This window comes from Hypanus sabinus (genome assembly GCF_030144855.1).
Source record: "Hypanus sabinus isolate sHypSab1 chromosome X1 unlocalized genomic scaffold, sHypSab1.hap1 SUPER_X1_unloc_4, whole genome shotgun sequence".
NCBI lineage: Eukaryota > Metazoa > Chordata > Chondrichthyes > Myliobatiformes > Dasyatidae > Hypanus > Hypanus sabinus.
In genome coordinates, this window is record NW_026778973.1 from 581,597 (window position 1) to 608,347 (window position 26,751).

Below are 26,751 nucleotides of genomic sequence, written 5' to 3' on the forward strand. Positions count from 1 at the left end.
TGAAGACACACACTCAACGATTCAGGAACAGCTTCTTCCCCTCTGCCATCAGGAAGGAGGTACAGGAGCCTGAAGACACACACTCAACGATTCAGGAACAGCTTCTTCCCCTCTGCCATCAGGGAGGAGGTACAGGAGCCTGAAGACACACACTCAACGATTCAGGAACAGCTCCTTCCCCTCTGCCATCAGAGAGGGGGTACAGGAGCCTGAAGACACACACTCAACGATTCAGGAACAGCTTCTTCCCCTCTGCCATCAGGAAGGAGGTACAGGAGCCTGAAGACACACACTCAACGATTCAGGAACAGCTTCTTCCCCTCTGCCATCAGGAAGTAGGTACAGGAGCCTGAAGACACACACTCAACGATTCAGGAACAGCTTTTTCCCCTCTGCCATCAGAGAGGGGGTACAGGAGCCTGAAGACACACACTCAACGATTCAGGAACAGCTTCTTACCCTCCGCCATCAGGGAGGAGGTACAGGAGCCTGAAGACACACACTCAACGATTCAGGAACAGCTTCTTCCCCTCTGCCATCAGGAAGGAGGTACAGGAGCCTGAAGACACACACTCAACGATTCAGGAACAGCTTCTTCCCCTCTGCCATCAGGGAGGAGGTACAGGAGCCTGAAGACACACACTCAACGATTCAGGAACAGCTTCTTCCCCTCTGCCATCAGGAAGTAGGTACAGGAGCCTGAAGACACACACTCAACGATTCAGGAACAGCTTCTTCCCCTCTGCCATCAGAGAGGGGGTACAGGAGCCTGAAGACACACACTCAACGATTCAGGAACAGCTTCTTCCCCTCTGCCATCAGGTAGGAGGTACAGGAGCCTGAAGACACACACTCAACGATTCAGGAACAGCTTCTTCCCCTCTGCCATCAGGGAGGAGGTACAGGAGCCTGAAGACACACACTCAACGATTCAGGAACAGCTTCTTCCCCTCCGCCATCAGGGAGGAGGTACAGGAGCCTGAAGACACACACTCAACGATTCAGGAACAGCTTCTTCCCCTCTGGCATCAGAGAGGGGGTACAGGAGCCTGAAGACACACACTCAACGATTCAGGAACAGCTTCTTCCCCTCTGCCATCAGGAAGGAGGTACAGGAGCCTGAAGACACACACTCAACGATTCAGGAACAGCTTCTTCCCCTCCGCCATCAGGGAGGAGGTACAGGAGCCTGAAGAGACACACTCAACGATTGAGGAACAGCCTCTTCCCCTCTGCCGTCAGGGAGGTGGTACAGGAGTCTGAAGACACACACTCAACGATTCAGGAACAGCTTCGTTCCCCACTGCCGTCAGGGAGGAGGTACAGGAGCCTGAAGACACACACTCAGTGATTCAGAAACAGCTTCTTCCCCTCCGCCATCAGGGAGGAGGTACAGGAGCCTGAAGAGACACACTCAACAATTCAGGAACAGCCTCTTCCCCTCTGCCATCAGGGAGGAGGTACAGGAGCCTGAAGACACACACTCAACGATTCAGGAACAGCTTTTTCCCCTCCGCCATCAGGGAGGTGGTACAGGAGCCTGAAGAGACACACTCAACGATTCAGGAACAGCTTCGTTCCCCACTGCCGTCAGGGAGGAGGTACAGGAGCCTGAAGACACACACTCAGTGATTCAGAAACAGCTTCTTCCCCTCTGCCATTTTTTTTTGGTGTTACCTCGATAACTTTATATATGAAATGCTTTGCCTGCTGACGCCACTTTGAAAGAAGAAATGAAATTGTTGACTGTTTTCAAAAATGGAGAGAAAATTCTAAATTCTGAGGTGCAAAGGAACTTGGGTGTCCAAGTTCCCTCGAGGTTGACTAGCAGATGAGGAAGGCTTAGTTAGCGTTCATTTTGAGAGAAATAGAATATACACAAGCAAGGATGTGTTGCTTAGGCTGTGTAGAGGGCTCATCTGGAGTATTGTGTGCAGAGTTGGGTTTATCTAAGAAAGGATGTGCTGACATCATATGGATGTTTCCAAAGAATATTCTGGGATTGAAAGACCAGTCATATGAGGAGTCTTTGATGGTTCTGGGCCTGTATTCATCGGAATTCATAAGAACGAGTAGGGAATCTCATATGGTTAAAGGCCTCGAAAGAGGGGATGTGGAGAGGGTAGTTTGTATGCTGGGGGAGTCTAGGACCAGAGGACTCAGATAGAGTGGATGTGGAGAGGATGTTTCCCATAGTGGGGGAATCTAGGACCAGAGGACACAGATAGAGTTGATGTGGAGAGGATGTTTCCCATAGTGGGGGAGTCTAGGACCAGAGGACACAGATAGAGTGGATGTGGAGAGGATGTTTCCCATAGTGGGGGAGTCTAGGACCAGAGGACACAGATAGAGTGGATGCGGAGAGGATGTTTCCTATAGTGGGGGAGTCTAGGACCAGAGGACACAGATAGAGTGGATGTGGAGAGGATGATTCCTATGGTGGGGGAGTCTAGGACCAGAGGACACGGATAGAGTGGAGGTGGAGAGGATGTTTCCTATGGTGGGGGAGTCTAGGACCAGAGGACACAGATAGAGTGGATGTGGAGAGGATGTTTCCTATGGTGGGGGAGTCTAGGACTAGAGGACACAGATAGAGTGGATGTGGAGAGGATGTTCCCTAGAGTGGGGGTGTCTAGGACCAGAGGACACAGATAGAGTGGATGTGGAGAGGATGTTTCCTATAGCGGGGGAGTTTAGGACCAGAGGACACAGATAGAGTGGATGTGGAGAGGATGTTTCCTATAGCGGGGGAGTTTAGGACCAGAGGACACAGATAGAGTGGATGTGGAGAGGGTAGCTTGTATGGTGGGCGTGTCTATGACCAGAGGACGCAGCCTCAAATGGAGAGACGTCCTTTCAGAGCAGAGATGACGAGGAATTTCTTCATCCAGAGTGTGATGAATCTGTCGAATTTGAGGCCGAGTCATTGGGTGTATTTAAGGTCGAGGCTGATATGTTGTTGATTCGTCGGGGCCTGAAGAGATTTGGGGAGCAGTCAGAAGATTTGGGGCTAAGAGGGAAAATGGATCAGGCGTAACGAAATGGCGGAGCAGACTTGACGGCCTAATTCTGTTCTAATGACTTATGGTTTTATGAATAGCAAGTGAAGCACACTTTCCACCAAAATCTTGGCAAAAAAAATCTGAATCATAAGCAGGTTTATCACCACTGGCATATAGCGTGGTGTTTGTAGTTCTGTGGCACAGTACAAGGCAAAACTATTATAACTTACAATAGGGAATATAAAAATGAAATTGTGAATCAGATTCAGGTTTAATATCACCGGCGTGTCGTCAGATGTGGCAGCGGTAGAGTGGAATATCAAAACTGTAAATTACAGTAAGCATCATTATTATGTTCCATGTTGTATGATGTCATCATCATTATGTGCCGTGTTGTATGATGTCATCATTACGTGCCATATCGTATGATGAGGGCCATCGTGGTCTTTCCACGACCATGATTTTTCTTGGCAAATTTTATCTACAGAAGTGGTTTACCATCGCCTCCTTCTGGGCAGTGTCTTTACAAGACCGGTGACCCCCAGCCATTATCAATACTCTTCAGAGATTGTCCGCCTGGCGTCAGTGGTCGCATCACCAGGACTTGTGATCTTGCCCAAGGGTGACCTGCAGGCTAGGGGAGGGAAGGGGCACCCTACACCTCCTTTCGTAGAGACGTCTCCCCACCCCATCACCCAAAGCAGTACATGACAAAACATTAAAGGTTACCAGAAGTATTAACAGAGAGAGACAGACAAACACGAGAGGTTCTGCAGGTGCTGGAAGTCCAGACTAACGCACACAAAATGCTGGGGGGGTGGCCCTCAGCAGGTCAGGCAGCATCTATGGAAAGGAATAAAGAGTCAGCCCAAAGCATCAACTATCAGGATGAAGGTACAGGAGCCTCAGGTCCCACACCACCAGGTTCAGGGACAGTTATTACCCCTCAACCATCAGGAAGGAGGTACAGGAGCCTCAGTTCCCACACCACCTGGTTCAGGGACAGTTATTACCTCTCAATCATCAGGGAGGAGGTACAGGAGCCTCAGGACTCACCGCCAGGTTCAGGAACAGTTATTACCCCTCAACCATCAGGAAGGAAGTACAGCAGCCTCAGGTCCCACACCACCAGGTTCAGGAACAGTTATTACCCCTTCAACCATCAGGAAGGAGGTACAGCAGCCTCAGGTCCCACACCACCAGGTTCAGGAACAGTTATTATCCCTCAACCATCAGGAAGGAGGTACAGGAGCCTCAGGACCCACAGCACCAGGGGCAGGAACAGTTATTACCCCCTCAACCATCAGGAAGGAGGTACAGCAGCCTCAGGTCCCACACCACCAGGTTCAGGAACAGTTATTACCCCCTCAACCATCAGGAAGGAGGTACAGCAGCCTCAGGTCCCACACCACCAGGTTCAGGAACAGTTATTACCCCCTCAACCATCAGGAAGGAGGTACAGCAGCCTCAGGTCCCACACCACCAGGTTCAGGAACAGTTATTACCCCCTCAACCATCAGGAAGGAGGTAGAGCAGCCTCAGGTCCCACACCACCAGGTTCAGGGACAGTTATTACCCTTGAATATCAGGCTCCTGATCCAGAGGGGATATCTTCCACTTCACTTCACTTGCCCCATCACTGAAATGTTGCCACAACAAATGGACTCTTCACCTCATTTTCTGGATATTTATCACTGGTTTATTTATTATTTTTATTTATTTCTTTTTGTATTTGCACAGTTTGTTGTCGTTTGCGTTCTGGTTGAGAGCACAAGTTGGTGCGTCTTTCACTGATTCTGTTATTATTCTGTTTATTGAGTATGCCTGCAAGAAAATGAATTTCAGAGTAGTACATGGTGACATAAATGTGCTGTGTGAAAGTCTCTGTAGCAAGACTTTTGTCAATGTGGAGCGGAGAGCGAATCTGTAAATCTGGCAGGAGCAAAGGATGTGGAGAATTAGCACCATGGGAGGGGTATGGGGCAGGGGGCAGAGAAGGAGTGCCAGGAGTCGGGGGTGGGTGGGTGGGTGAGGCCAGACACACCCAGTCCTGAGACACCAGGATCGGTCATCTGATTCCAAAACAATCGGTTTATTGATCGTTACAGAATGTCTCTCTGGTGCTTCCCTCTCCCAACCCTGATCCTCCTCCCTTCCCACTCTCAGTCCACGACAGACCCAGATCAGAATCAGGTTTATCGTCACTCACACGTGTCATAAAATTTGTTTTGTTTTTTGACAACAGGACAGTGCGATACATTAAATTACTACAGTACTGTGCAAAAGTCTTAGGCACTCTAGATATTGTGAGTGTGTGTGTGTGTGTGTGTGTGTGTGAGAGAGTGTGTGTGAGTGTGTGTGTCTGTGTGTGTGAGTGTCTGTGTGTGTGTGTGAGAGAGTGTGTGTGTCTGTCTGTGTGTGTGAGTGTGTGTGTGTGAGAGAGTGTGTGTGTCTGTGTGTGTGTGTGTGAGTGTGTCTGTGTGTGTGAGTGTGTGTGTGTGTGAGTGTGTGTCTGTGTGTGTGTGTCTGTGTGTGTGTGAGTGTGTGTGTGTGAGAGAGTGTGTGTGTGTGTCTGTGTGTGTGTGAGTGTGTCTGTGTGTGTGAGTGTGTGTGTGAGTGTGTCTGTGTGTGAGTGTGTGTGTCCCTCTGTGTGTGTGTGTGAGTGTGAGTGTCCCTCTGTGAGTGTGTGTGTGTCTGTGTGTGTGTGAGTGTGTGTGTGTGAGTGTGTGTGTCCCTCTGTGTGTGTGTGTGAGTGTGAGTGTGTGTGTCCCTCTGTGTGTGTGTGTGTGTGTCTGTGTGTGTGTGAGTGTGTGTGTCCCTCTGTGTCTGTGTGTGTGTGCGCGCGCGCGCGCGTGTGTACACCCAAGACTTTTGCACGGTACTGTTCACCTGTTGGAGAGGATTCAAATTCGAAACAACAAACAATGTCTTTGTTGTTAAAATAGAAAATCCGCGTTTGCGTTAGTCACTGTCCAGCCCCCGAACAGTTCACCAATTATTGGCGATGGTAGAAAGTCTGATTGATGGGACGGTGCGAATCCTTCATCATTTTGTGAATTTTTCTGCCTGGTCCCATGCAAATTTTTAATTTTCCTTCTCTTTCTTTGTGTGTGTGTGCGCGACAGGAGAAGCCGGCGACTGGGGTTCAAAGGAGGACAGTTCCGACGACAATCTGAGCGGCACCCAACCATCGGACAGCGTTTCAGTCGCCTCAGACAACCAGGAGGAAGGTACGTCGGATTTTTCTTACCCCCTCCCGGTGACCTCTGGGGTCACAGTGATACCGATCTGCCAGAGATGGCGATAAGCCAGCGAGGGAGAGGGACGTTTATCTGTCAGGGGTGCTGGTGCTGGGAGAGAGTTGAGTCCCGGGCAGGAGGAGGAAGCCGAGCCGGGGGCTGGGCGCCGAAGCGGTTCGAAGGGAGGGGGTATAATTGAAGCCTCTGTGCGCCCTGATCAGCTCCCAGTTACCTGGATTCACCCCCAACCCCCGAGTAACTCGGCGATTGCAGTTGTTGTCGTTGATTTCTTAAGAGAACTGTTGGATTTTAATTTTGGAAGTACGCGTGGACTGGGCAGCCACAGGCCGTTCGGCCCATCTGGTCCGTGCAGGAATGCTGTTCCGCCTGGTCGCATCGCTCCGCGCTTGCACAAACTTCTCACCTCGCTTGTATCGTGTGTGTGTGTGTGTGTGTGTGAGAGAGAGAGAGTGTGTGTGAGAGAGAGAGAGAGAGTGTGTGTGTGTGAGAGAGAGAGAGAGAGAGAGTGTGTGTGTGTGTGTCTGTGTGAGTGAGTGAGAGAGAGAGAGAGAGAGAGAGAGAGAGAGAGAGATTGAGATGAGGTCAGTTTAATTCACACATCCCCTCCAGACATCCAGCCTGTGTCGACGACCCCCGCCCGCCCCAGGGACGCGCTGGGGGCAGCCCGCCGGTGTGGCCACCGCTCACTAGCCCCAGTCCGTGCGAGTCTTTATTTTGTGGGGGGGGGGGGGGACACGCCTGTTCTCAGAAGGCAGCAGCCTAGCAAATCTCTGCACCCTCTCTCTAGCTTCCATAGCCTTCCTCTCATGAGGGTAACCGGGACTGAAGGCAGCACTCCAGGTGTGGTCTTAACCAGAGCTGCCACATTACCTTGCGAATCTTGAAACTCGGCCCTCGACCTAAGCGAGGGCCAACACGCTTGGCCACCTCATTGACTATACCACAACGGCGGCTGTGGGTCTCCAGCATCTCTCTGTTACCCCCCGAGAACACCGCCCTTGACCTTGTACCCCGACTCCCGAAGTGTTGGCTTCGTGCTCTTGCGGGCTGAACTCCATCGGCCCAGCTCGCCCCGTCACCCGCGGCCACCTTCCCCACACCGCCGGCTGCAGGCTCGCCAGCCCGCCCTTTCACCTCCTCACCCGAGGCACAGATAGAGGTCTCGAGTGCTTTCCAAGCCCCTGATCGCACCACGGAGGAGGCGCCGTCTTTGAGCGCTTTCAAAACTGAATCGGAATCGGGTTTACTAACACCGGCGAGGGTCGTGGGATTTGGTAGCAGTACATCCCAACACGTGATAATAATCAAAGTTGTAAATTACCTACACAACAACACACAAAATGCTGGTGGAACGCAGCAGGCCGGGCAGCATCTACAGGGAGAAGCGCAGTCGACGTTTCGGGCCGAGACACTTCGTCAGGACTGACTGAAAGAAGAGATAGTGAGAGATGTGAAAGTAGGAAGGGGAGGGGAAAATGTGAAATGATAGGAGAAGACCAGAGGGGGTGGGATGAAACTGAGAGCCGGAAAGGTAATTGGCGAAAGGGATACAGAGCTGGAGAAGGGAAAGGATCATGGGACGGGAGGCCTCGGGAGAAAGAAAGGGGGAGGGGAGTACCAGAGGGAGATGGAGAACAGGCAGACAACTAAATATGTCAGGGATGGGGTAAAAAGGAGACCTTTTCGCTGAACACCTACGCTCGGTCCGCCAGAGAAAGCAGGATCTCCCAGTGGCCACACATTTTAATTCCACGTCCCATTCCCGTTCTGATATGTCTATCCATGGCCTCCTCTACTGTCAAAATGAAGCCACACTCAGGTTGGAGGAACAACACCTTATATACCGGCTGGGTAGCCTCCAACCTGATGGCATGAACATTGACTTCTCTAACTTCCGTTAATGCCCCTCCTCCCCTTCTTACCCCAGACACACCCAGCCCTGAGATACCAGGCAATGTTATTCAATCATTACAGAATGTCTCTCTGGTGCTTCCCTCTCGCTCCCCTTTTCCCCTCTCCCTGCCCCCCTTCCCACTCTCAGTCCACAATAGAGACCCAGATCAGAATCAGGTTTATCATCACTCACGTACGTCATGAAATGTGTTTTTTTTTGCAGCAGGAGTACAATACAATAAATAAAATCACTGCAGTGTGCAGAAGTCTTAGGCTCCCTGCCTATATATATGTGCACAGAAATCTAAATACAACCAAATGAAACAACGTTCCTCCGGAGCATGGTGCTCCCACAAAACCTGTACCGCTGACAGCGCATAAACCAAAGTATTACCACGAATAAGCCAATAAAACATAAATCAAAAGTTCGCTGTCCCGGTGACAGGGTATCCATTAGTCTCATGGCCTGGGGCAAGAAGCTGTTACCCAGCCTGGCAGTCCCAGTGCTGATGCTCCTGTACCTCCCTCCTGACAGCAGAACATGGGACGGGTGGTAGGGATCCTGTCGTAACTGTGGGGGAGTAACCTAGTGATCATCTCAGTGCTTTTCACGATCCTACGGGAGGTCCTGTGCTCCAATGCTTCCTCACCAATTTTGGCAGCCAAGTATCCCGTACTCTGTAAAACTCTGGTTAGGCCACACTCTGAGTAATGTCTCCTGTTCTGGTCGCCAGTTCTGGGACCTCTTATCCTAGAAGAGATGTCCCTGACAATGGAGAGGGTCCAGAGGAGGTGCATGTGAATTATCCCCAGCAATGGAAGGGTTAACGTCTGCGGCGTATTTGGTGGCTCTGGGCCTGGATGTTGCCTGGATTGGGGGGGAGCGTGCCTTATGAGAACAGGCTGAGTGAACTCGGCCTTTTCTCCTCGGAGCGACGGAGGATGAGGGGTGACTTGATAGAGGTGTACAAGGTGATGAGAGGTATTGATTGTGTGGATAGTCAGAGGCTTTTTCCCAGGGCTGAAATGGTTAGCACGAGAGGGCACAGGTTTAAGGTGCTGGGGAGTAGGTACAGAGGGGATGTCAGGGGGAAGTTTTTTACTCAGAGAGTGGTGAGTGTGTGGAATGGGCTGCCGGTGACGGTGGTGGAGGCGGATACGATAGGGTCTTTTAAGAGACTCCTGGACAGGTACATGGAGCTCAGAAAAATAGAGGGCTATGGGTAACCCTGGGTAATTTCTAAGGTAAGGACATGTTCGGCTCAGCTTTGTGGGCCGAAGGGCCTGTATTGTGCTGTAGGGTTTCCTATGTTTCTACTTGCTGGTGTTTAGAAGGATGCGGGGGGGGGGGGGCACAGTTCTCATTATAGTAGGGGAGTCTATGACCAGAGGACACAGTAGGACTCCCTCTGGATCAGAAATGAGGAGGAATTCCTTTACCCAGAGGGTGGTGAATCTGTTGAATTCACCGGCAGCTGTGGGAACCAAGTCATTGGGTCTATTTAAAGCGGAGGCTGATAGCCTCTTGATTAGTCAGGGCATCAAAGATTACAGGCAGAAGGCAGGAGAAGGAGGCTGAGAGACAGACAGACAGACATACTTTATTGATCCCGAGGGAAATTGGGTCTCATTACAGTCGCACCAAACCAAGAATAGTTTGGAAATATAGCAACATAAAACCATAAATAATTAAATAATAATGTAAGTTATGCCAAGTGGAAATAAGTTCTGGACCAGCCTATTGGCTCAGGGTGTCTGACACTCCGAGGGAGGAGTTGTAAAGTTTGATGGCCACAGGCAGGAATGACTTCCTATGACGCTCAGTGTTGCATCTCGGTGGAATGAGTCTGGCTGAATGTACTCCTGTGCCTAATCGGTACATTATGGAGTGGGTGGGAGTCATTGTCCAAGATGGCATGCAAATTGGACAGCATCCTCTTTTCAGACACCACCGTCAGAGAGTCCAGTTCCACCCCCACAACATCACTGGCCTTACGAATGATTCTGTTGGTGTCTGCTACCCTCAGCCTGCTGCCCCAGCACACAACAGCAAACATGATAGCACTGGCCACCACAGCCTCGTAGAACATCCTCAGTGTCAGATAATAAATCAGCCATGACAGAACGGTGGAGCAGGCTCAATAGGCCACATGGTCCAATTCTGCTCCTGGGCCTTATGGTCTTATTTTTCAAGTGAGGATCTTGATTAGTAAGACGTCAAAGGTTACAGGGACAAGCTGGCACCCAACGCCAGTAAGACCAAAGAGCTGATCGTGGATTCCAGGAAGGGTAAGACGAGGGAACACACTGCTGTCCTCGTAGAGGGATCGGAAGTGGAGAGAGTGAGCAGTTTCAAGTTCCTGGGTGTTAATATCTCCAAGGACCTAACCTGCCCAAGCAGCTGTAAAGCAGCTATATTTCATTCGGAGTTTGAGGATGTTTGGTACGACAAATAAAACACTCAGGAAGACACACACTCAGCGATTCAGGAACAGCTTCTTCCCCTCTGCCATCAGGGAGGAGGTACAGGAGCCTGAAGACACACACTCAGCGATTCAGGAACAGCTTCTTCCCCTCTGCCATCAGGGAGGAGGTACAGGAGCCTGAAGACACACACTCAACGATTCAGGAACAGCTTCTTCCCCTCTGCCATCAGGGAGGAGGTACAGGAGCCTGAAGACACACACTCAACGATTCAGGAACAGCTTCTTCCCCTCTGCCATCAGGGAGGAGGTACAGGAGCCTGAAGACACACACTCAGCGATTCAGGAACAGCTTCTTCCCCTCTGCCATCAGGGAGGAGGTACAGGAGCCTGAAAACACACGCTCACCGATTCAGGAACAGCTTCTTCCCCTCTGCCATCAGGGAGGAGGTACAGGAGCCTGAAGACACACACTCAACGATTCAGGAACAGCTTCTTCCCCTCTGCCATCAGGGAGGAGGTAAAGGAGCCTGAAGACACACACTCAATGATTCAGGAACAGCTTCTTCCCCTCTGCCATCAGGGAGGAGGTACAGGAGCCTGAAGACACACACTCAGTGATTCAGGAACAGCTTCTTCCCCTCTGCCATCAGGGAGGAGGTAAAGGAGCCTGAAGACACACACTCAATGATTCAGGAACAGCTTCTTCCCCTCTGCCATCAGGGAGGAGGTACAGGAGCCTGAAAACACACGCTCACCGATTCAGGAACAGCTTCTTTCCCTCTGCCATCAGGGAGCAGGTACAGGAGCCTGAAGACACACACTCAGCGATTCAGGAACAGCTTCTTCCCCTCTGCCATCTGATTTCCTAAATGGACATTGAACCTGTGAACACTATCTTATATTTTAAATATAATTTCTGTCTTTGCACTATTTTTAGTTAAGCTATTTAATATACCTAGAAATATACTTACTGGAATTGATTGACTTATTTTTTTCTGTATTGCTTCATACTGCCACCACATAATAAACTTCACCACCTATGCCGGTGATACTAAACCTGATTCTGATTCTGAACGGGGTTGAGGGGGCATAATAAATCAGGCAGCAGACCCGATGGGCCGAATGGCCCCGTTCTGCTCCAATCAGATCATTTTTTAAAAAAAATTATTTTAATCCTCGCTGCTTGCTTTGACCAGTTCAAAGTTCACAAGGGAGAAAAGAGGGGAAAAAAAAGGAACTTGCAACGTGGAAGTATTAATGGGTCTTGTCTGCCTTACAACATCTTCCAGGCATTTGGAATGCAACGTGAGACTGGGCGCTGATGTAGAGATACTGCCTCTGTTTCAGAGTGCTGGTTATTAAAGCGAGTAATGGCTGTGGTGCTGACAGCCACTTTGCTCTGTGTTTATTGCGCTGCCTGCGTTAGACAGATTATAGACGGCTGAACACTGACACGCACTCGAAGAGCTGGCTGCAATAAACTCCACCAATAAATTAGGCTTAATTACTCGTTGGCGCCGCTCTCCAATCTCGAGACGCTGACTGTCGCTCGACGGGTGGCGTTGGCCCGAGACTCGTCTTTCACCCGCCGTTAACCCCCCACCCCCCCCAGCTTGTCCGGGGCCACTCACCGCCTGCGGCCTGCGACTTGCGGCCATCACCGCCCACCCCAGCTCCCCTCTGCTCGTCGGCTTCGCCGTCCTGCCGGTCTGGCAACACACTGGTTTCAGATATCAGGTGTCACTGAAGTGCAGTTGCTCAGTGTGGTTCATCTGCGCAGCACCCTCCTTTATCCCCCCACCCCCCAGTAATGCAGGTCCATAAGGCACTGGAGCAGAATTCCCATAACCTCTGTCACCCCGGCCTATCAAGAACCTATCTACCCCCGCCGTAAATATTCCACGGATTCACCTCCCCGCCGGCTGAGGAAATTCCTCCTCACCTCTGTTTGAATCTGAACTTATTTAAATCTGACATCCATCCCGCAAGGTGAGGAGGCAAAAATCTTTGTGGTATGACACAGTCGCAGACATGTGGATTTAAAAGTCTGATGGCTTGTGGAAAGAAGCTGTCCCGGAGCCCGTTGATCCTGGCCTTAATGCTGCAGTACTGTTTGCCAGACGGAAGCAGTTGAAACAGTTTATGGTTGGGGTTGGGGGCGGGGGGAGTGTGGTGACTGGTGTCCCCGATGATCTTCCAGACTTCAGGGCAAAATAACTTCTGGGCTGCTTGGCTTCAGCAAGATTTCCCTCCCCCCCTAAAAAAAAAATCGAGAAAGGTACACAGGGTGCTGATGGGGCAAGTGCAGAGGAGGTGCGAGAGGGAAGGTAAGAGCCATTGCTGGTACTGTTGCAAAGTGGGGACATTGCGGAGTTACGAAACTCAGTGAGGCTGGTGGTTGAAGAAAGGGGGTTAAGCCCATTTTGAATTTTGTTGTTTCGCTTCAATCGAAAGCCCCATGCCCAAAAATCCCCAAGGAGCAAGGGGACCAAACTCTACAATAATGCTTTAATATTGGTGAGGCCTGATCTGGGAGTATGATGCACCATCAATAACTCCCGGAGACGGGAGGCGAATGATAGGGTTTTATTAGCTGCAAGAGACCACGATTGGTAGCAAGAAACCACCACACGACATCCCGGAGACTGAAAGAGGAGCAGTGCCTCCAATCACCTTTATACTGGGTTCTGTGGGAGGAGCCACAGGAGCAGTCAGTAGAGGGGCCTGTCCAGACAGGTATATGTAGTTCACCACAGAGTACAATGAGGCCTAATCTGGAGTATTGGCTAGGCCTTACCTGAAGTATTGGTGAGGCCTAATTTGGAGAATTGGTAAGGCCTTACCTGGAACGTTGGTGAGGCCTAACCTGGGAGTATTAGTGAGGCCTTATCTGGAGAATTGGTGAGGCCTAATCTGGGAGTATTGGTGAGGTCTAACCTGGAGTATTGGTGAGGCCTAATCTGGGAATATTGGTGAGGCCTAATCTAGAGTATTGATGAGGCCTTATCTGGAGAATTGCTGAGCCCTAATCTAGAGTGCCATGTGCAGTTCTGATAGCCTTCCTGCAGGAGAGATGTCAATAAGATCAAAATGGTGTTGAGAAACATCACAGTGATATTGCCACGACTTGAGGCCTTACAGCCAAATTCAGGGGAAAGGTTGACTAGCTACGGACTTTATTCCCAGCAACGAGGGGAGATTTGACAGAGGTATACCAAATATAGATTGAGGGGTATAATTAGATAATAATTAGGTAACAGATAGATGACAGGGTAAATGCTGCAGGCTTTCCCCACTGAGGATGGGTGAGGCTAGAACTAGAGGTCATGGGTTAAGGGTGAAAAAGTTTAAGGGGAGCATGAAGGAGAACGTCTTCACTCAGAGAGTGGAGGGAGCTGCCAGCGGAGGTGGTGGACGTGGTTTCGATTTCAACATTCAAGAGGAGATTGGATAAGTAGAGGGGTGGAAGGGCTTCAGTACAAGTGTGGGTCGATGAGACCAGGCAGAGTAATGGTCCAACCCAGCCCAGTTGGGCTGAAGGTTCTGGGATGACATCAAGCAATTTCACTCCGGTGTGGAGCTGCACCTTCCGAAGTGGACAGGGCTGCTGAACAAATCTCAGTGAGTAATTCGCCACACGCTGCGGACCTCACGGCGCCCTGCGACCGACTTCACTCTTTAAGCTTCAGATACCGCTAATATGATGAACTGATAAACTAGGCTTCAGAACGCAGCAGGCCAGGCAGCATCAGGACGAAGGGTCTCGGCCCAAAACGCCGACTGTACTTCTCCCTATAGATGATGCCTGGCCTGCTGCGTTCCACCAGCATTTTGCGTGTTGCTTGAGTTTCCAGCATTTCCAGATTTCCTCGTGTTTGCGAAGCTAGGCTTCGGCCTACTCCGGGGTTCAGGTCTGAGATCTCAATTTAGCTCGGAATGTTGCTGTCTTTCACTTCGATTGTTGGCACGGCTTATTTTTTTCTTTCTCTTACACGTCGGGTGTTGGTCTTTTTATTTTTCACTGTTGGTCTTTTATTTTTCTTTAATTGGTTTCTCTTGTGGGTCTTGCTTTGTGGCTGCCTGAAAGTGAGCAAGTCTCAGGGCTGTATAATTTATGCATTCTTTAATGATGAATATACTTGAATAGTTCGGTAATTGGTGGTTGGACTTACTGAGCACGCCAGCAAGAAAATGAATCTTCGGGTTGTGTACGTACTTTGCTAATAAATTTACTTTGGACTTTGAAAAACCTGGGCACGTGGGGTGCGGCTGAGCATGTGTCTGATGAAGTGGGTTTGGGGCACTCCAGAGTTCAGAGGTCAATTCGAGCACCCTCTGTGAGGAGTTTGTACGTTCTCCCGGTGACCACGTGGGTTTCCTCCCACGGTCCAAAGTCGTACCGGTTGGTAGGTTAATTGGTCATCGTGAATTGCCCTGTGATTAGGCTAGCGTTAAGTCAGAGGGCTGCTGGGTGGTACAGCTCGAAGAGCCCATATCGTTAAAAAAAATACAGGGTTAAAGCGACTTCTCGTCTCTTTTTTTGTTATTTTTTCTTTCTCTCTCTCCCTCTGGGGCTTTAAACTGAAATTAATTGGTTTAATTTTGCCTCACAGAGAAAGAGACAGAAGAATTAGCCGTTTTTTTCTCCCCCCCCCCAAAAAAAAATCTGATGTAATCCTCGGAGGATAATCTAAAAGATTTAATGGAGAGCGAATGAGAGTGCTTTGAGGAGGAAGGAGTGGGCGAGGAAAGGGCAGGGAGTGTTTGCAAATACGTTCGTAGGTTTTCTTTTTACAGAAGAACGCAGGCGACAAAATTCTAAGAGGCCGTGAGGAAGGCATTGAGTTTCACAAAGTAATGAGTTCTCTGTTCGGATAAACATTCTTAATAGTCACCTCGAGATCACTTCAATTCATTTCTAATAGCATAATTAGACATCTAATTATTGAGGTGGATCAATGGGCAATGTATAACTTCTGCAATGAGTAATGAGGGTGAGTGGATTGCTTTAGCATCGATCCCGCCCCCTCACCTCCCCCCCCCCCATCTCATCGCCTCATGGAACTGTCCATTAACCAATTGTCCACACTCAGTGGCCGTTTTATTAGGTACACCTGCTCGTCAGTGCAGATATCCGATCAGCCAGTCACCTGGGACTTGCACGCACGCAACAACCTCCAGACTTCACGGAGAAGGGTGCACAAAGCAAAGGGAGAAGAACACCCAGTGGGCGGCAGTTCCGCGGGCGGGGGCGCCTGGTTCGTGAGAGGGGTCAGAGGTGAGACAGGAAGGTGACAGTAACTCAAGTAACCCCACCTTACAACAGCGGCGTGCAGAGAAGCGTCTCCGAACGCACAACAGGTCGAGCCTTGAAGTGGACGGGCAGAAGGCCACGGACATCCACCCAGGGGCCGCTCTATTGGGCCGGGAGGTACTGAGCGTATCCTTTACGTGCTGCTGTCTTTGGAGTGAGCGGGGATGCCCATTCAGAGATCCCCTCTCCACCAACATATAGGTGCGGGGTCCCCGTGCCCAGCTTGGGAATCCTAGTCTTTGCTTCTTGTCCCCATTCTGAGGCGTCTCCATTCTATTGGAGGGAGAACCCCATTAGCAGTGGTCAACAAAGCTGAGAGTAGGACAGATGGGCTTAGGATCAGAGCTGACCGTCTAGACTGTAGCCTCACCTAACTCAAGGTTGTCTTCGCCAGGGGCAATGGGGACAAGCTCCCATTCCCTATTAAAAATTTCCAGTGGCGTGCACCTCAAACAGCCCCTGACAACCAAGTCCTGGACTTCACTAGGCTCAGCGGAACCTTTTCTGCTGACAGAAGAAGGGGCAAAGGCGGGTTAACGGTGCCTTAAAGCTCGTCGGCCGTGGTTGGCAGCTCGTCCAGGAGAAGGAAAACTCTGCTCTCAAACCTCCGCTCAAAGATTCAAAGCAAACTTACGATACAACTCTGAGATGCGACCTCGCTCCAGGCAGCCATGAAGCAAAGGAACACCGATGGAACCCGTTCAAGGAAACGTCAATCATGGCAAAGGATTCGGGAATCAACTCCGAGGGGAGTCCCTGAGGCAGTCCAACGCTGACCGGCAACTCCTGGCGCCAAGCTGTATCGGTCTCTGCCGTTCCTTAGGGTTCGTCGGCTGCGTGGAGAGGGGAGCCCGCTACACGGGCAATCGCTCGCTCTCCGCATCGTACTGACCGGGCTTGCAGGGCCCGACATCAACCGCAACCAACGGGGTGAGGGAGGGTCTTCATCTCCCGCCACCTCACCTCAGTAGCTCCTGGAGGGAGTGCGGGGCTGGTGAGGGACCCGTCTGGCCGAGGCGACGGCACTTTCCTCAGGATGAGCATCAAGCTTTACAGAGCGGGGTTCAATTCCCGCCGCTGCCTGAAAGGAGTCTGTACATTCTCGCAATGACTGTGTGGGATTCCTCCGTGATTCCCTTCCACATTCCAAAAAGGTGGGGTGGGTTAGGGCTAGTAAGTCAAGGGCGTGCTATGTTGGCACCGGAAGCTCAAAGTAATTTATTATCAAAGCACATCTATGTGACCATATACAAACCTGAGATTCTTTTCCCTTGTGGGCATTCTCAATAAATCTATAGTATAATAACTATAACAGGATCGGTGAACGATCAACCAGAGTGCAGAAGACAACAAACTGTGCAAATGCAAAAAGAAATAAATATTACTAAAAAATAAGTAAGCAAGTCACACTGGCCTTCATTAACTAGGGGATTGAGTTCAGGAGCCACGAGGCAAATTTGCAGCTCTATAAAGCTCCGGTCAGAGCACACTTGGAGAACGGTTCTCAGGTCTGGTTGTCTCTCATAGGAAAGCTGTGGAAACTTTAGAGACGGTGCAGAGGAGATTCATCAGGATGCTGCCTGGATTAGAGAGGGTGCAGAGGAGATTCACCAGGATGCTGCCTGGATTAGAGAGGGTGCAGAGGAGATTCACCAGGATGCTGGCTGGATTAGAGAGGGTGCAGAGGAGATTCACCAGGATGCTGCCCGGATTAGAGAGGGTGCAGAGGAGATTCACCAGGATGCTGCCTGGATTAGAGAGGGTGCAGAGGCGATTCACCAGGATGCTGCCTGGATTAGAGAGGGTGCAGAGGAGATTCACCAGGATGCTGCCTGGATTAGAGAGGGTGCAGAGGAGATTCACCAGGATGCTGCCTGGATTGGAGAGGGTGCAGAGGAGATTCACCAGGATGCTGCCTGGATTAGAGAGGGTGCAGAGGAGATTCACCAGGACGCTGCCTGGATTAGAGAGGGTGCAGAGGAGATTCACCAGGATGATGCCTGGATTAGAGAGGGTGCAGAGGAGATTCAATAGGACGCTGCCTGGATTAGAGAGGGTGCAGAGGAGATTCAATAGGACGCTGCCTGGATTAGAGAGGGTGCAGAGGAGATTCAATAGGACGCTGCCTGGATTAGAGAGGGTGCAGAGGAGATTCACCAGGATGCTGCCTGGATTAGAGAGGGTGCAGAGGAGATTCACCAGGATGCTGCCTGGATTAGAGAGGGTGCAGAGGAGATTCAATAGGACGCTGCCTGGATTAGAGAGGGTGCAGAGGAGATTCAATAGGACGCTGCCTGGATTAGAGAGGGTGCAGAGGAGATTCAATAGGATGCTGCCTGGATTAGACAGGGTGCAGAGGAGATTCAATAGGACGCTGCCTGGATTAGAGAGGGTGCAGAGGAGATTCACCAGGATGCTGCCTGGATTAGAGAGGGTGCAGAGGCGATTCACCAGGATGCTGCCTGGATTAGAGAGGGTGCAGAGGAGATTCACCAGGATGCTGCCTGGATTAGAGAGGGTGCAGAGGCGATTCACCAGGATGCTGCCTGGATTGGAGAGGGTGCAGAGGAGATTCACCAGGATGCTGCCTGGATTAGAGAGGGTGCAGAGGAGATTCACCAGGACGCTGCCTGGATTAGAGAGGGTGCAGAGGAGATTCACCAGGATGATGCCTGGATTAGAGAGGGTGCAGAGGAGATTCAATAGGACGCTGCCTGGATTAGAGAGGGTGCAGAGGAGATTCAATAGGACGCTGCCTGGATTAGAGAGGGTGCAGAGGAGATTCAATAGGACGCTGCCTGGATTAGAGAGGGTGCAGAGGAGATTCACCAGGATGCTGCCTGGATTAGAGAGGGTGCAGAGGAGATTCACCAGGATGCTGCCTGGATTAGAGAGGGTGCAGAGGAGATTCAATAGGACGCTGCCTGGATTAGAGAGGGTGCAGAGGAGATTCACCAGGATGCTGCCTGGATTAGAGAGGGTGCAGAGGAGATTCACCAGGATGCTGCCTGGATTAGAGAGGGTGCAGAGGAGATTCAATAGGACGCTGCCTGGATTAGAGAGGGTGCAGAGGAGATTCAATAGGACGCTGCCTGGATTAGAGAGGGTGCAGAGGAGATTCAATAGGACGCTACCTGGATTAGAGAGGGTGCAGAGGAGATTCACCAGGATGCTGCCTGGATTAGAGAGGGTGCAGAGGCGATTCACCAGGATGCTGCCTGGATTAGAGAGGGTGCAGAGGAGATTCACCAGGATGCTGCCTGGATTAGAGAGGGTGCAGAGGAGATTCACCAGGATGCTGCCTGGATTAGAGAGGGTGCAGAGGCGATTCACCAGGATGCTGCCTGGATTAGAGAGGGTGCAGAGGAGATTCACCAGGATGCTGCCTGGATTAGAGAGGGTGCAGAGGAGATTCACCAGGATGCTGCCTGGATTAGAGAGGGTGCAGAGGAGATTCACCAGAATGCTACCTGGATTAGAGAGGGTGCAGAGGAGATTCACCAGGATGCGGCCTGGATTAGAGAGGGTGCAGAGGAGATTCACCAGGATGCTGTCTGGATTGGAGAGGGTGCAGAGGAGATTCACCAGGATGCTGCCTGGATTAGAGAGGGTGCAGAGGAGATTCACCAGGATACTGTCTGGATTAGAGAGGGTGCAGAGGGGATTCACCAGGATGCTGCCTGGATTAGAGAGGGTGCAGAGGAGATTCACCAGGACGCTGCCTGGATTAGAGAGGGTGCAGAGGAGATTCACCAGGATGCTGCCTGGATTAGAGAGGGTGCAGAGGAGATTCACCAGGATGCTGCCTGGATTAGAGAGGGTGCAGAGGAGATTCACCAGGATGCTGCCTGGATTAGAGAGGGTGCAGAGGAGATTCACCAGGATGCTCCCTGGATTAGAGAGGGTGAGGAGGAGATTCAATAGGACGCTGCCTGGATTAGAGAGGGTGCAGAGGAGATTCACCAGGACGCTGCCTTGATTGGAGAGGGTGCAGAGGAGATTCAGCAGGATGCTGTCTGGATTAGAGAGGGTGCAGAGGAGATTCACCAGGACGCTGTCTGGATTAGAGAGGGTGCAGAGGAGATTCACCAGGACGCTGTCTGGATTAGAGAGGGTGCAGAGGAGATTCACCAGGATGCTGCCTGGATTAGAGAGGGTGCAGAGGCGATTCACCAGGATGCTGCCTGGATTAGAGAGGGTGCAGAGGAGATTCACCAGGATGCTGCCTGGATTAGAGAGGGTGCAGAGGAGATTCACCAGGATGCTGCCTGGATTAGAGAGGGTGCAGAGGCGATTCACCAGGATGCTGCCTGGATTAGAGAGGGTGCAGAGGAGATTCACCAGGATGCTGCCTGGATTAGAGAGGGTGCAGAGGAGATTCACCAGGATGCTGCCTGGATTAGAGAGGGTGCAGAGGAGATTCACCAGAATGCTACCTGGATTAGAGAGGGTGCAGAGGAGATTCACCAGCATGATGCCTGGATTAGAGAGGATGCAGAGGAGATTCACCAGGATTCTGCCTGGATTAGAGAGGGTGCAGAGGAGATTCACCAGGATGCGGCCTGGATTAGAGAGGGTGCAGAGGAGATTCACCAGGATGCTGTCTGGATTGGAGAGGGTGCAGAGGAGATTCACCAGGATGCGGCCTGGATTAGAGAGGGTGCAGAGGAGATTCACCAGGATTCTGCCTGGATTAGAGAGGGTGCAGAGGGGATTCACCAGGATGCTGCCTGGATTAGAGAGGGTGCAGAGGAGATTCACCAGGATACTGTCTGGATTAGAGAGGGTGCAGAGGGGATTCACCAGGATGCTGCCTGGATTAGAGAGGGTGCAGAGGAAATTCACCAGGACGCTGCCTGGATTAGAGAGGGTGCAGAGGAGATTCACCAGGATGCTGCCTGGATTAGAGAGGGTGCAGAGGAGATTCACCAGGATGCTGCCTGGATTAGAGAGGGTGCAGAGGAGATTCACCAGGATGCTGCCTGGATTAGAGAGGGTGCAGAGGAGATTCACCAGGATGCTCCCTGGATTAGAGAGGGTGCAGAGGAGATTCAATAGGACGCTGCCTGGATTAGAGAGGGTGCAGAGGAGATTCAGCAGGATGCTGTCTGGATTAGAGAGGGTGCAGAGGAGATTCACCAGGACGCTGTCTGGATTAGAGAGGGTGCAGAGGAGATTCACCAGGACGCTGCCTTGATTGGAGAGGGTGCAGAGGAGATTCAGCAGGATGCTGTCTGGATTAGAGAGGGTGCAGAGGAGATTCACCAGGACGCTGCCTTGATTGGAGAGGGTGCAGAGGAGATTCAGCAGGATGCTGTCTGGATTAGAGAGGGTGCAGAGGAGATTCACCAGGACGCTGTCTGGATTAGAGAGGGTGCAGAGGAGATTCACCAGGACGCTGTCTGGATTAGAGAGGGTGCAGAGGAGATTCGCCAGGATGCTGCCTGGATTAGAGAGGGTGCAGAGGACATTCATCAGGATGCTGCCTGGATTAGAGAGGGTGCAGAGGACATTCATCAGGATGCTGCCTGGATTAGAGAGGGTGCAGAGGAGATTCAGCAGGATGCTGTCTGGATTAGAGAGGGTGCAGAGGAGATTCACCAGGACGCTGCCTTGATTGGAGAGGGTGCAGAGGAGATTCAGCAGGATGCTGTCTGGATTAGAGAGGGTGCAGAGGAGATTCACCAGGATGCTGTCTGGATTAGAGAGGGTGCAGAGGAGATTCACCAGGACGCTGTCTGGATTAGAGAGGGTGCAGAGGAGATTCGCCAGGATGCTGCCTGGATTAGAGAGGGTGCAGAGGAGATTCACCAGGATGCTCCCTGGATTAGAGAGGGTGCAGAGGAGATTCAATAGGACGCTGCCTGGATTAGAGAGGGTGCAGAGGACATTCATCAGGATGCTGCCTGGATTAGAGAGGGTGCAGAGGAGATTCACCAGGATGCTGCCTGGATTAGAGAGGGTGCAGAGGAGATTCACCAGGATGCTGCCTGGATTAGAGAGGGTGCAGAGGAGATTCACCAGGATGCTGCCTGGATTAGAGAGGGTGCGGAGGAGATTCACCAGGATGCTGCCTGGATTAGAGAGGGTGCAGAGGAGATTCATCAGGACGCTGTCTGGATTAGAGAGGGTGCAGAGGAGATTCGCCAGGATGCTGCCTGGATTAGAGAGGGTGCAGAGGAGATTCACCAGGATGCTCCCTGGATTAGAGAGGGTGCAGAGGAGATTCAATAGGACGCTGCCTGGATTAGAGAGGGTGCAGAGGACATTCATCAGGATGCTGCCTGGATTAGAGAGGGTGCAGAGGAGATTCAGCAGGATGCTGTCTGGATTAGAGAGGGTGCAGAGGAGATTCACCAGGACGCTGCCTTGATTGGAGAGGGTGCAGAGGAGATTCAGCAGGATGCTGTCTGGATTAGAGAGGGTGCAGAGGAGATTCACCAGGACGCTGTCTGGATTAGAGAGGGTGCAGAGGAGATTCACCAGGACGCTGTCTGGATTAGAGAGGGTGCAGAGGAGATTCGCCAGGATGCTGCCTGGATTAGAGAGGGTGCAGAGGAGATTCACCAGGATGCTGTCTGGATTAGAAAGGGTGCAGAGGAGATTCACCAGGACGCTGTCTGGATTAGAGAGGGTGCAGAGGAGATTCACCAGGACGCTGTCTGGATTAGAGAGGGTGCAGAGGAGATTCGCCAGGATGCTGCCTGGATTAGAGAGGGTGCAGAGGACATTCATCAGGATGCTGCCTGGATTAGAGAGGGTGCAGAGGAGATTCACCAGGATGCTGTCTGGATTAGAGAGGGTGCAGAGGAGATTCACCAGGATGCTCCCTGGATTAGAGAGGGTGCAGAGGAGATTCACCAGGATGCTGCCTGGATTAAAGAGGGTGCAGAGGAGATTCAATAGGACGCTGCCTGGATTAGAGAGGGTGCAGAGGAGATTCAATAGGATGCTGCCTGGATTAGAGAGGGTGCAGAGGAGATTCAATAGGACGCTGCCTGGATTAGAGAGGGTGCAGAGGAGATTCACCAGGATGCTGCCTGGATTAGAGAGGGTGCAGAGGCGATTCACCAGGATGCTCCCTGGATTAGAGAGGGTGCAGAGGAGATTCACCAGGATGCTCCCTGGATTAGAGAGGGTGCAGAGGAGATTCAATAGGACGCTGCCTGGATTAGAGAGGGTGCAGAGGAGATTCAGCAGGATGCTGTCTGGATTAGAGAGGGTGCAGAGGAGATTCACCAGGACGCTGTCTGGATTAGAGAGGGTGCAGAGGAGATTCACCAGGATGCTGCCTGGATTAGAGAGGGTGCAGAGGAGATTCACCAGGATGCTGCCTGGATTAGAGAGGGTGCAGAGGAGATTCACCAGGATGCTCCCTGGATTAGAGAGGGTGCAGAGGAGATTCAATAGGACGCTGCCTGGATTAGAGAGGGTGCAGAGGAGATTCAGCAGGATGCTGTCTGGATTAGAGAGGGTGCAGAGGAGATTCACCAGGACGCTGTCTGGATTAGAGAGGGTGCAGAGGAGATTCACCAGGACGCTGCCTTGATTGGAGAGGGTGCAGAGGAGATTCAGCAGGATGCTGTCTGGATTAGAGAGGGTGCAGAGGAGATTCACCAGGACGCTGCCTTGATTGGAGAGGGTGCAGAGGAGATTCAGCAGGATGCTGTCTGGATTAGAGAGGGTGCAGAGGAGATTCACCAGGACGCTGTCTGGATTAGAGAGGGTGCAGAGGAGATTCACCAGGACGCTGTCTGGATTAGAGAGGGTGCAGAGGAGATTCGCCAGGATGCTGCCTGGATTAGAGAGGGTGCAGAGGAGATTCATCAGGATGCTGCCTGGATTAGAGAGGGTGCAGAGGACATTCATCAGGATGCTGCCTGGATTAGAGAGGGTGCAGAGGAGATTCACCAGGATGCTGCCTGGATTAGAGAGGGTGCAGAGGAGATTCACCAGGATGCTGCCTGGATTAGAGAGGGTGCAGAGGAGATTCACCAGGATGCTGCCTGGATTAGAGAGGGTGCGGAGGAGATTCACCAGGATGCTGTCTGGATTAGAGAGGGTGCAGAGGACATTCATCAGGATGCTGCCTGGATTAGAGAGGGTGCAGAGGAGATTCACCAGGATGCTGCCTGGATTAGAGAGGGTGCAGAGGAGATTCACCAGGATGCTGCCTGGATTAGAGAGGGTGCAGAGGAGATTCACCAGGATGCTGCCTGGACTAGAGAGGGTGCAGAGGAGATTCACCAGGATGCTTCCTGGATCAGAGAGGCTGTCTTATGAGAATAGGTTGAGTGATCTGGGGCTTCTCTGTTCAGAGCAAAGGAGGGTGTGAACCGACTTGAGAGAGATGAGAAGAGAAGAGAGAAGAGGCACAGATCGAGGGGGCAGCCAGAGACTTTTCCCCGGGGCAGAAATGACTAATATATCGAAACGTAACTTTTAAGATAATCAGAGGAAAGTATAATGGGGTTTGTCGGAGGTAGGTCTCTGACACAGAGTGTGGTGGGTGTTTGGAACGCCCTGCCAGGGCTGGTGATGGAGGCAGATACATTAGGAGCATTTGAGGGACTCTTAGATAGTCTCATGGATGACAGAAAAATGGAACATTATGTGGGAGGGAAGGGTTAGATTGACCTTTGAGTCGGTTAAGAGGTTGACACAACCTTGTAGTCCCAAGGGTCTGTAGAATGCTGTGATGTTCTATCTGAATAAACTGATTTCTACCTAAATGGGTAACGACAGTGGATGAAAATAAATTGCCCTCCATTCTATTGTGTGCTTGTGAGAAGCACCTGCTTAAAGTCTATTATAAATGCTCTTCGATGACAATTAGTAATTGTCCTTTGGCTGTGTTGCTGAGGCTGTGTAAAACACTGGTGAGGCCTCTCTCGGAGTATTGTGGGCAGTTTTGGGCCCCTTAGAAAGGATGTGCTGACTTTGGAGAGGTTTCAGAGGAGCCTCACAGACACGATTCCAGGGTTGACCGGCTCGTGATACGCGGAGCGTTTGATGGCTCGGGGCCTGTTCCCGCCGGAATTCAGAAGGATGAGGGGTGACCTAATTGGAAGCTACTGGATGGTGAAAGGCCTTTGATAGGGTGGATGTGGAGAAGGTATTTCCTACGGTGGGAGGATAGAGGGGACCTCCATTGAGGACGGAGGTGAGGAGGGATTTCTTTAGCCAGAGGGTGAAATTCATTGCCACAGGTGGCTGTGGAGGTCAGGTCTTTATGTAAATTCAAGGCAGAGGTTGATAGATTCTTGATTGGTCAGGGCGTGAGGGAACACGGGGAGAAGGCAGGAGATCGGGGGCTGAGAGGGAGAATGGATCAGCCACGACGGAATGGCGGAGCAGACTCGATGGGCCAAATGGCCCAATCCTGCAACTTTTCCTTATGGTCTTCCGGTCTTTTAGTGTTATGAGCGGAACTACAGCACGACAGTCTTAAACGGTAATGAAAATTGGATGGAGGGTGGAGTTCCGCCATTACGACATCCGTACGATTGACGGGACTGAGCAGGTCCATCAGATTTATCAGAATCACCAACTTAGATGGGGTGAAGTTTCGGCAACGGTAGCGTAGCGGTTCTCAACCGTTTTTTAGGAGCTCTTCTCAGGTTCCAGGGCCCCCCCCTTTCAGTCAGGGACACAACACGAACAGGTAGACAGAGAATCATTTGTTATTGAACGCCGAGCACACTTAAACATTCTGACATACTGGACAAAACTTGCAAAAGACTGTATGAAATGAAACGTTTATCAGGCCTAATGCGATCCTTGAGCTCGGTGCCCTTCATGATATCGGGCTCCAGATTAGACAGTGACAGTCGGAGGTCACATCTTGGTCCGATATCATTTCTGTTCTGGGGTTTTGTCAGAGAAACTACCTTGCAAGATCTGCTCTCGACCAAATATGTTGAGGGAAAGGCGATTTAAAAAAAAATCCTTGGGCTTTTTCCCCATGGTGTTGCGAATTTATTCGGCAGGTGACCCTTGATCCAGACTTCTTTTTGAGACTGGCTGAACTGACGACATGCAGTTATATCAATCAAACTCTCTTGAATTTCTGCCTCAGCCTGGGTGGGTTGTACTTCAAGTGGGTTCAAAATCCAATCCCAGGATACAGAGGTTTAACAAGGTCATTAAATCTTTCTTGCGTATCCTTGGGGGGAGGGGGGACTCCCCTTCCCACAATGTTCAGTCGGTGGCCCCCTCCAGATGTGCCAGGGCCCTCAAGGGGGCCACATGGCCCCCGTTGAGAATGGTTGGCGCAGCGGTTACCACGGCGACCCGGGTTCAATTCTCGCCGCTGCCCATGAGGAGCCTGCGCGTAGCGCAAACAAAATGCCGGAGGAACTCGGCGGGTCAGGCAGCACCTACCGAAAAGAGTAAACAGTCGGCGTTTCAGGCCGAGACCCTTCCTCGGGTCCGAGGAGGATGGGGGAAGAGGCCAGAATGAAAGGTTGGGGGGGGGTGGGGGGGGAAGGGGAAAGAGGCCAGCGGACGGTGACAGGTGAAGGCTAGAGGTTGGAGGTCAAGGGGCTGGAGGAGAAGGAATCTGATAGGAGGGGAAAGAGAAGGAGGAGGGGACCCAGGGGGAGGTGATAGGCAACTGAGAAGAAGTGTAAGGTCAGAATGGGGAATAGAGGAAAGTGAGGGGCGGGGATTTGTTTCCCGGAAGAAGAAATCTATATTCTTGCCCATCAGGTTGGAGCGTACCCAGAGGGAACATGAGGAATGGCTCCTACACCCTGAGGGTGGCCCCATCTCCTACTCTCACCTCCTGACCACTTGGGTTTCCTCCGGGTGCTCCGGTTTCCTCCCACGGTCCACAGGCGCAGGCAAAATCAGTC

At 51.4% G+C, this 26,751-nt stretch overlaps 1 protein-coding gene across 1 annotated transcript in view; it reads left to right on the forward strand.

The window, feature by feature from the left end:
* Positions 1-26,751, forward strand: part of LOC132385646 (src kinase-associated phosphoprotein 2-like) — a 410,120-nt gene that overhangs the window by 199,719 nt on the left and 183,650 nt on the right. The window contains exon 4 of the mRNA XM_059957835.1: positions 6,128-6,232. Within this exon, the coding sequence (XP_059813818.1) occupies positions 6,128-6,232 (105 nt within the window). The remainder of the gene's footprint in view (positions 1-6,127; positions 6,233-26,751) is intronic.